Consider the following 10,465-nt stretch of genomic DNA (forward strand, 5'->3'; position numbering starts at 1 on the left):
TGTCATTAGTGACAGAGTCTGGGGTTAAACCAGTGGTAAGTATATAAAAAAGTAAGCAAACAATCAAAAAGATAATGATCAATTGCAGCAAAAAGAAAAAGTTGTACAGAAAGGGTAAAATAATAACATTTTAAATGCTTCATTGTAAATAATGTTTACATAGTTATAATAATGTGACACTAAATACTGTTCCAAGATATAACCATATGGTGAGGAGGGAGAATTCGGAAATAAGTGGAAAATGTGTGTGTGTGTGTGTGTGTGTGTGTGCGTGCGTGCGTGCGTTGGGGGTGAGGGGTGGGTGAAAGGAAGCTACATTCTCATCTTCTGCAGTGAGAAGTCAATAGACAATGCCTAAAACTTAAAAAAAGAAGAAGTACCAATACAGGTATGATATTCAGATATTTGGATTTGAATCCTAAATAATAATAGTTGAAAGTACTTGGTTCAGGGGAGAAGGAAACTGAAGTGTGTACAGAGTGAGGAGGAAAGGGAAGTTATGTAGATCTAGAGTTTGGGGAACAAACCCTGTAGATTTGACTTTTAACCATGTTCATGTATCATTTCGATAACAAAAAGAAGCAAAGAGAGGAAAGGAAGGAGAAAAGAAGGCAGAGAGGGAAGGATGGAATGGAGAAGGGAAAAAGGGAGGAGGAGAAAAATTTTAGAGACATAATACAGATAAAAATGAAATGGAGCCTAATAGATCAAATGTGGTTTTTTTATAGAAAATGAAAACCAAAGTCCAAAACATTTTTTTAAATTATAAGCTTTAAATAAATATAGACTAGATCTATGTGTCGCCTTTTTTACATGGCAGCATCTGTAAGTGAAGACACTTTCATACCACTGCTCATACCCCAACCTCCTATGGCGTCTCCCCATTCTCTCCATTCTCTATTATCTTAGGCCACCATCACCTTTCCAGACTGATCTACCTGCTCCTTGTCCATTCTCTATCATACAAACAAAGTAATCTTTCTAATGTTCAAAGCCAATCATAGACTTTCTTTCTTACAACTCTTCCAACGGTTTCCACTGCGTTTAGGATAAAGTGTGAACTCCTTAAGCTGGCATATAAGACTTCATGACCTCGCCTCTCATTACCTCTGGAGCTTCATTTCTTAACCTTCCCCCCCCCCCACCCCATCTCTAAGTTTCAGCCAGCAACACTGCAGTCCTTTCAGGTCCTCAAGCCCAGGCTGCTTCCACCTCTAGGACTCTGCATTGCTGTGCCCTTTATTCTCGAAGTTCTTAAACTAAAATTATATGCAAAATTATGAGTGTATCTATGTATGTATACACAAATGCACATCATAAAAACTTACAAGTGATTTTGACATTATTTATAAGTCCCCTGAATATCAACTTTGGACCTCACTTTAAGAATCCCTTCCTTAAGGAATAAGCAAGCTTCCAGCTGCTATCAAAAGGCTCTAAAATATATTATCCAGAATTTTTGCATATAAAACATACATGAATTACACATGTCAATATCTACTATCTTCTACGTCACTGGAATGTTCTCCATTGCCCTTCCTCCCAAAGAAAGTTAGTTAAATTATTTTAACGTGGTTTCCCTGACAAGGGGTTACTCTAGTGAAAAACATCCTGTCACTGTTCTGAAAATAGTGAGATCCTAGAACATGAATACTTCTGCCTCATACGAATGCCTGAGCATGCTGTTACCAAAAAAAAGGAAAAAAAAAAAAAACCAAAAAAAAAAATTGGATGATATTAGACGAACAGCTGTGCAGAAAGGAGAATGTAAAAATAAAAACTGCATGTTGGAGCATCAAAATAGTAACCATGTACAGTATATGACTGGTTTTAATCAGATGAAGATTGAAGCTATTACATTTCAAATCGAATGTTATAAATTAGTTCAAGAATGCAGCTGAGCTCTCATTTAATTAGAAATGTCCATGTTTAAATCATGAGGTACAGTAGCTGCCAATGAAGCAAAAGGGCAAAGGAAGGGAGAAATACTGTGTCCAGACCCTCCTGTTGTCAACTGTCTCCTACTCTGGCCGAACATCTGGGGTGGACTAGCCCTGATGTAATGAAGAACTTCATGTACTAGCTAATTTGAGATTTAATGTAATTGAACATAATTGTTTTGAAGACATTATAATCATTATTCTGGTCTGGACAATTCTGAACTCTTCATTTTTGTGTGAAATGCATTTTCCCCCATGCTGAATTTTAACTCTTTCTTAGATGAAAAGTAAAGCAAATTTTGGGCCAAGATTTCTCTGGGAAATAATCCATCGATTGTCAGGTCATGTTAAAATGCAGCACATGGAGTGAGATACACCTTTGGAAACAAGTCTCATTTCATATTTCCAGCGCTTGATGGAGCTCAGCTAGAGTCCAAATCTACATCCCAAATGTTAGACATTTCCCTATTACCTAAAAATGAGGCACCACCACAGAGGATTTCTGAGGTCATACAGAGAAGTTTGCAATCATCCTAAGGCGGCCTTTTCTCCAAAGGTTATGAGTCTCTGCATCTCATAATTAACCAGCTAGACAGTCCAGGCAAAAGGTCTTTCTTTTCTCCCAATTTGCTTAATTCAAAAACACCTCAAGTGACATAGCTCAAATTTTCCAAATTAAACTTACCCATGGGGCTGAAATCAAGCATGTGACAGTTCAGTTCTAAAGAAAATCTTAAAGAGCGTTGTGCACAAGGAAAAAAGAAAAAAAAAAAAAATCAGAGGAAAAAGGGGTAGGAGTTAACATTTAAGTGGGTTTTCAACCTCATCATTACTCCTGCTCAAGAAAATAGGACACAGATGGGTGAAACACACCATCATTCTGCCCCAAAGAGTCTAAAGAACTCATTAGAGTTCTAATGTCTCCTCATGGTCTATCGTGAATTTGTAAGGGACACAATGGTTGATTTGCTGCATCCCACAGCATTTAGTATTCCAGAGCGTCACAGGGTAGAAAGTGGAAGGACGAGTCACAACGACACAGTGTGCCACTGCAACCCATGGAAGCTTACTGTTGATACAATTCTTCAAGGTTGACTTTTCCCAGGGAACTGAGGAGTGATTATATTGTCACAAGCTGTTCTGACTTGTAAAAATGGTTTCCATTAAGGAATAACACACTACCCCAAACTTTCTCTTACTTCTGGCCACAGCTCCACACTCTTCCACTCCAATACCAGAGAGAGGGTAAATGGGAATCAGGTCCACTGCTCCCAGGCAAGGATGGATCCCCTCTTGAACCTCCATATCAATTGACTGGAAGGCCTCCAGGCAGGCAGCCAGAATGGAATTGCCTTAAAAATGTAAAATTGTAAAAAAAAAAAAAAAAAAAAAATCATTAAACTTTCAATCGCATCTAAAGAAGTAGCTATATTTATTATTGTCCCACCAGTTGTTTTTCTGTAATATGTATAGAAGATTGTTTTTCCATCCAAAATAAAGAAAAATGAAAGACCCAACATTTCCTCTCTCCCCACCTCCCAAGTGTCATAAAGTTTCACATTTCTTCTAACTCTTTACTACCCAAAGTGGAGGAAGTATACAAAGTTTATCAGTCTTAAGACACTTTGTATTGTATTTTTTTTTACAACTGGTTACTTTAAATTTTTTCAATTTTATCAAATTAATCTGATAAAATTCCTTGTTATTTTCAGAATATTTTATGAATTTATAATATACACACAAACATAAATTTTTAAAAGCATAAGTATTTTAGTTTTGCTCTTAAAATTAGATTTTTCATTAAATTATTCTATCTAAATACATATTATAGACACCTCAGAGTGTTATGTTATTACTCTGAGTTTTTATTCACAGTGCAGTACGACCATTTGGCAAGAGAGCTAAACAACAAGGAAGATAATCGGTCCTACATCTGCTGGGAACTATCCATCAGCTCTTTGTTTTCCAAACAAATATACCTTTTGAAAAAAGACAATCTGCTAAGTTGAAGTCAAGTTTATTTGAAAATATTTTAGGACTTCCCTGGTGGCGCAGTGGTAAAGAATCCGCCTGCCAATGCAGGGGACACAGGTTCGAGCCCTGGTCCGGGAAGATCCCACATGCAGTGGAGCAACTAAGCCCGTGAGCCACAGCTACTGATCCTGCACTCTAGAGCCCACGAGCCACAACTACTGAAGCCCGCACACCTAGAGCCGGTGCTCCGCTACAAGAGAAGCCACCGCAATGAGAAGCCCGTGCACCGCAACAATGAGTAGCCCCCGCTCTCTGCAACTAGAGAAAGCCCGCACGCAGCAACCAGGACCCAACGCAGCCAAAAATAAATAAATTAATTAATTTTTTTTAAAAAAGAAAATATTTTAAACCCTTTACCAAGCAATACTAAAATAATACAGGTTTTTGTTTAAACAATTATGAACCTTCAAATTCAAGTTGTCCCACTAAACCTTAAAACAGAAGACTTGAAACGCATTTCATTTCACCTAGTGGATCAACTCAAGATGTCAGGCTCCCAACCCAAAACACAACTTCTTAGCACGTTTCATTCCATGTCAACTTATCAGTGAAATCAAGGCTGACTTCAACACTATGACTTCACAGGTTAAAACCTGAAGATATTTTTCTTAACCACAAAGGATATGTGATCATCTTCAAGGAAAGAATCTTATTAAATACTGGACCCCCAAGGTTCATTTTAATGAAGAGGAAATGGGAAATGTTTGAGAGGTACATGTTCAGAAAAATGATGATATGCAGTTTTGAGGTAGACTCCCTATGTAATGGAGGGGAGTATCCAGATTAACACAGGAAATCAGTGATTAAAGAGCATTCAGGTGTACCTGAAGCTGACCCTTCGCCAAAAGACATATGTAAAAAAAAAGAAACTGAAATCTTACCTAACTCAGCAACAGAAGCTGCTATTGTAATGACTGATCTGTTGTACTCTTGATCAGAAAATATGTTGAGCACTGATACCTCAGGATGTTTCTGCCCTATAAAGAAAACAACACATAAATGCAACAATTTTTTTCTGTGATGAAATCTTAATACTTTATTTCTTCTGATATAATTAAATAGAAATAGTTTAATAGTTTAAGAGAAAAATTCTGGGGGGTGACCTCTGAAGTGACACTGACTAATCATGAAATTTGTAGACAGTAATGCCCACTACAAGCAGATGGCTCAGCTCAGATACTAGGCTTTGGTGTCTATGAGAGAACTTTTCCGGCACTTGCTTCTGAACTTGCCAAAGTTCTCTTAACTCAGACTAAGATGGTAGCTCTTCTTTCAATCGCCAGATCATATCACTCTAAATTCTGTTCCTTATCAATCTCATCTTCTAGGCCTTGTCAATTTTTCCTTCCAAACCCAGAAATCAAAATCTAACATCTGGAAAAACTAGGATAGGCCAATTAGTGCCTGGAGCAGAGGTTTCTGGGATACGTGCACCTGCCTATTAGAAACTGTTCTGACTCCACCATCTCCTTTTCAAAGGCCACCAACAGCCTTCAGATGTTAACGACTTCCAGCCTTCAGCAGCTTGTGACTCACTTGAATGTGTAACCTGAAGGAGAAAGCTGCCATACCCTTGTATGGCAACCACACATAACCCTGTAGTTATTTTTGAAGTTTACAAGCCTGGTTCAGGCTCCTTAAAAGTTCCTCGTATGCCTACAAAAGCAAATTCAAAGTGAAGGACAAAAGTTTTCAGACGGTAATTAAACCTTTCACTATGCCATTATACCTTTGTCGCCCTGTCCCCTGGCAGCTTAACAATTAATCTTTTCAGAGGAGAGGAAAAATAAGTTACACACAGCAACTACAGAGCTTACAGCAGCCCCACACTATTAATTTTAATAACATGAAAAGATAAACTTATGTCACTCACTCATAGCCAAATGAGCATCTACAGAGAGCTGCCCTGGTGTAGGTCTAAAATTTATAATTCAGCTTTCCTTCCATAAGACCTTTTAGGTCATTTAAATGTTTTCACATTGCTTAATTGGAAAAAATATAGGTGATACAGTTTTATTGCACTCACTTAAAAATAAATGCCTTTAAAGTATTTGTAAAACAGCAGGTCATTTTCTTAACTAGTGCTACCTTCCCTGCATTTTTAAAACTATGAAAGGTGGAGTAGGAACACGATCATACAACCTCTTTTTATGTATTTTTTCAACATACTTAAGCTTTTAGAAGAAAAGAAACGATTTTATTTTATTTTTTTCATTCTAAATCTTCTTCTGAAAAGCTTTTATTCTCAGTTTCATATGATTCAATTGAATCAAATGCTGAAAGAATGAAACACTCTCTCCTGAAATTTCTTAAGCATGCACATAGAAAAAAAATTACTGCTGGCAGGAGGAGCTGTCAGTATGAACCTCAGCAGAAGTAACTTGTTTGGTATTTGTAATCAAGTGTAATAGCTATAATTCCATTTGAGCTGCTGTCACTAATAAGCTGATAAAAACTGTGAGTTGAGACCCAGGCATCCGTCAGTGTGTGGCTTCCACAAATGTCTCTGCCCAGTCACTTAATCACAGAATACGTCTCTGCACATTCACCCAATCCCATTAGATGTACTATCTGACAATGAGGGGCCCAAGCTGGCTCTTACTGCAAAGAGAATGCAAAAGCACAGCTGCACACTGACTCCAGAGGAGCTTTCTTATCAGAAATTATCAGGAATTTTCACAGACATTTCCAGCTCCCTCAAAGTTGCAAGACAGTAACTTAAATGTGCTCAGCGTTAGAAACGGGCTGGGGGAAAACACTTCTCCCTCATGAAAAGCAATAACCAAATAAAAAATGACAATCAGAAATTAAAATTGACTGTCTCAAATGCTTTAGGGCTGTGACCCTAGTGTTCACCTGTTGCCAAAAAGCTGTTGATTTCAAATAACAAAGTTAAGTGATTGTTAAGTCTATAAATACACTATGTTCTGTGTATGTGTGAAAGTAAAAACAAATGTCTAGAACTGTATGTCATCACATGAACATTTTAACAAGGGTTAAAAAGAAAGCGAGAGAGTAGTATCTCTTATAGTAAATACTGGCCCAGGGAGTAAGGAGGCTTGAGTTTCAGTCTTCTGAATTGAATCGCAGAGTAATCATACACACATCATTTAAATGCAACTGCCTAAGAGTCTTTATGTGGAGAAAATGGAGTAGAAATATTAATGCTGCAATGACAGCATGGGCTTTAGTGGCAGGAGTGCTTTTGAAGAGTACTTGATATTTGGTAAGTTTATTTTTTGTTTAACCTGCTGAATAAAAAGCATAATATACAATTATGCTCATTCTATTAATGATCATATAAATGGCCCATGAGGGAAACATTAAACCTTTATGTAAATATATCCTCCTCAGGAGCCTGCCAATATCCTGAATAATGTGCATTTCAGACACTGTCTCCAATGTGAAGAAATATGCTCTGGATTGTATGCAGGCGTTTGGAAAAGAGCATATGTGCATCTGAGTAAGTCGTCTATCTCAGTATCCTGGAGTCCTGCAGAAGCTATAACAGCCCAAGAACAAGGGGGGAAATTCAAGAAGAAAGAAGAAGAGTGTTCTATAGACATTGTTAGCAGAGTACAAAAATTACTGTATTATCAAAACACTACACATTCACTTTAATTGCTTGTTGTTCCTACCATTTTTTTCAAGAAGAGCTGCTTTCGCTACGTTCTCAACAATGTATTTTCTTCTGGCTTCTGAAATGTTTAATAAACAGACAGCCAAACGGAGCCCCAGTCTGGAAGAAGACATGGTAATTTTCGTCTAGAGTAGGAGAAAAAGAAGCCTTCATTTTGGTTTCTACAGTTCACTCATATTTTCACGTTCATTAAACTTTTTTAAAAAATCATAGCTTTTTGGAAACCAGGCAGTCATAATATGAATACTTCACTATTTCATTCCTCAGTAACACCTAAAGGATAAAATCCTCAGATTGACTCAACCAGGAAACCATGTATATGTGGTCATGCACATATGAACATACGAAGATAGTAACAACACTAGAAAATAACCATCAAGTTACTCAGTCTGAATTCTGTCCTGTGAAACTTCTTCATTAAAGTATGTTACTCCCTTTAAGAATTGTCTTCCACAGTTTAATCCTGTTTTCAAACAGGCATGATACTTTTGTTAAATGAGATTACTAGGGAAATGCAGAAAAGAGAAATGAGGCAGATTACTTAATATGCTGATTCTCACAAAAACTATTCTGACAGAGAGAAAGGGTATCTCTACAGGCCATGCCATGGGCAGTATATGAACTAACAAAAGGGACTCATTTGGGGGCTTTAAATGACAACTCTATGACTAAGTTTCTCTTGTACTTTGATCTCCACAGTCCCTATATCAGCTTAAAATCTTGTTTCACAGGACTCTGTACCTTGAACTGACATGGACTACTCTGATATGTTACTCAATAATCAGCCAAAAATGTGACTGATTTTGTTGAAAATGGAATGATTCCACACAAGCTTTGGTGGTTGCTTTGATTCTCCTTAGTACTCTAGAATGGCATTTTCAACTAGTTACCTTTCTGTACCCCAAATGATACTATGAACTAAAGAAATTTCAATATCTCAAAACAAAAAGAAAATAATTCCCCTTTTTAAGATCAGGCCATCATATTTCGGCCTCTTTTAAATATAGCTAAAAGTGAATGTGGCCCTCATGAACTCGATCAGCAAATATTTGATGAGGGTCATTTTGTGGCACGTAATGTTCTCCGTGTGGGGATACTGCAGGGAATGATGTCCAACTCTGAGACACACGTTAAGCTCATAAGTTTAAGCTAACATGCTGTGGTGCCATTAATAGTGTTCTCCATGCATAAATCCACTGGCTTCTGTTCACTAGGATTGTTCGTTGGCCTGATCACTTTAACCTAAGAGGGGATACAGGGCTTCATGGTTAGTTCAGGTTTTCATATTGTGACCATCATCTCATGATTGAAAATTCATAAAAAATACGGTCATTAGGATTTTGTAGACATTAATAACACTGTTGTAATAAAGCAGCTCAGACATCTCTCGTTTTTATGTAAACAAAAAATTGCTTTACACAAGGGGTGTGGGCGTCTTCTGGCTTTCATTTGTTTTCAGTGTGTTTATGTAGCTTAATTGTCTCATCAGGCACTTTCCCAACATAATTATGCTTTTTAACAAATGGTGTTTATGGCAACCCCTAACAGTGCAAAAGAAAGGATTAGTTTCATCCTCTCATTCCACATTTTTATTCCCTGTGGACAGCTAAATCACACAAAGATGGTGTTAGAAAAATCCACCTTCACCGCAAAAGCCGAAACTAGGGGCAATATCAAGCTTTTGGCAAGCAGTCAGGCTTGTTAGTAAAAAGGGGAAGTCTTTCTCTCCCTCGGCCTCTAAGAATGTGACCCCGAGCAAGACCCCAAACACTTTGTGGTTTGAGAGAGTGTGATCCTAGTCCTCCCGCCACTTCGATCACCTTTGGGATTACTTCCGGCGAGAGACCTAAAACCTGCCTCCCCCGGAGGAACCGGCTGGGCCCCTGAGGAGCTGAGCAGTTCGCGATGGCTCTGCCACATCACCTGTGTCCTGCGCACGCACCACCGTCGGCACTTTTAGGGCGGCAGAGGCTCGCCGAGGAGGCCGTAGTGCGAGGTCTGGGGCAGACACCGTCGCTGGGACCCCCTGCGCGGTCCCGCCCAGGTTCTGGTGTGCAGTGGCCCAGAGCCACGTGGGCCGAAAGGTAACCCGAGGGACTCGCTGAGGGCCCCGGGAGACTCCACCAGGGGTATCAGCGTCCGCGGGCGGCGGGCCCCGGAGCGAAGGTCGGCCGGCGGCGGCGCTGCCCCGGGCCCGCCTCGAACCTGCGACCACGCCGGCCGCTCCGCGGTTTGGGGGACCCACCTGCTGGCGCGGAGGGCGGCGGGGTAGAACGGCGCCGAGCCGGAGTCGCCGCGCGTGACCGGCGCGCAGCTTCCGTCGCTGGCCCCGCCTCCCGGGCGCCCGGGCGCGCTCCAGCCCCGCCGCCCGCCGGCTCGGCTCTGCAGCTCCCTCCCTGACCCCACCCGACCCCACCGGCCCGGAGCGCGTGCAGGCGTCCCGGAGAGCTTAACGTTCTCTCTAGAATTGCTTTCCCGCCCCACCTGCTTTAACCTGTAACTCTCCACAATTCTCTAGTAAATGGGTGACTTTTTAAAAGGGCATTAGAATCTAATGATGAGGTCATTACCCACTGATCCTACACCAGCAGGGGGCTCTTTTCCCCGGTTTACACACAAACGCATCTTTGATAAATTCCCTTTTGAGAAATACTGCCCGCGAGCGATTGCGAATATGGTCTGGACCCACCCCAAGACAAAAGCATATACCCATTTAGTCTAAGTTACAGTGAGTAGGAACCAGGCATTAAGCATTTCCCTTCTTTTTAGGCCAGTGAACCTTGAGAATACATTTCTCTTCCAAAAAATCAGGACCTGCTATTTTTTTTTTAATGTAACAAGGATTAAATGT

General features: G+C 40.0%; 1 protein-coding gene across 7 annotated transcripts in view; it reads right to left on the reverse strand.

The window, feature by feature from the left end:
- Window positions 1-9,935, reverse strand: part of FTCDNL1 (formiminotransferase cyclodeaminase N-terminal like) — a 129,482-nt gene extending 119,547 nt beyond the window's left edge. For 6 of the 7 annotated variants that reach the window (XM_059927334.1, XM_059927331.1, XM_059927333.1 and 3 more), the window contains exons 1-4: window positions 9,860-9,935; window positions 7,613-7,739; window positions 4,856-4,951; window positions 3,140-3,292 (exon numbers count right to left, since the gene is read on the reverse strand). In XM_059927334.1, the coding sequence (XP_059783317.1) occupies window positions 3,140-3,292; window positions 4,856-4,951; window positions 7,613-7,727 (364 nt within the window). In that variant the 5' untranslated portion in view covers window positions 7,728-7,739; window positions 9,860-9,935. Of the gene's footprint in view, window positions 1-3,139; window positions 3,293-4,855; window positions 4,952-7,612; window positions 7,740-9,537; window positions 9,753-9,859 lie in introns of those variants that run through there. The other variant, XM_059927329.1, reaches the window with a different exon arrangement.
- Between the last annotated feature and the right edge of the window lie 530 nt (window positions 9,936-10,465).

This window comes from Balaenoptera ricei, chromosome 7 (assembly GCF_028023285.1).
Source record: "Balaenoptera ricei isolate mBalRic1 chromosome 7, mBalRic1.hap2, whole genome shotgun sequence".
Taxonomy (NCBI): Eukaryota; Metazoa; Chordata; class Mammalia; order Artiodactyla; family Balaenopteridae; genus Balaenoptera; species Balaenoptera ricei.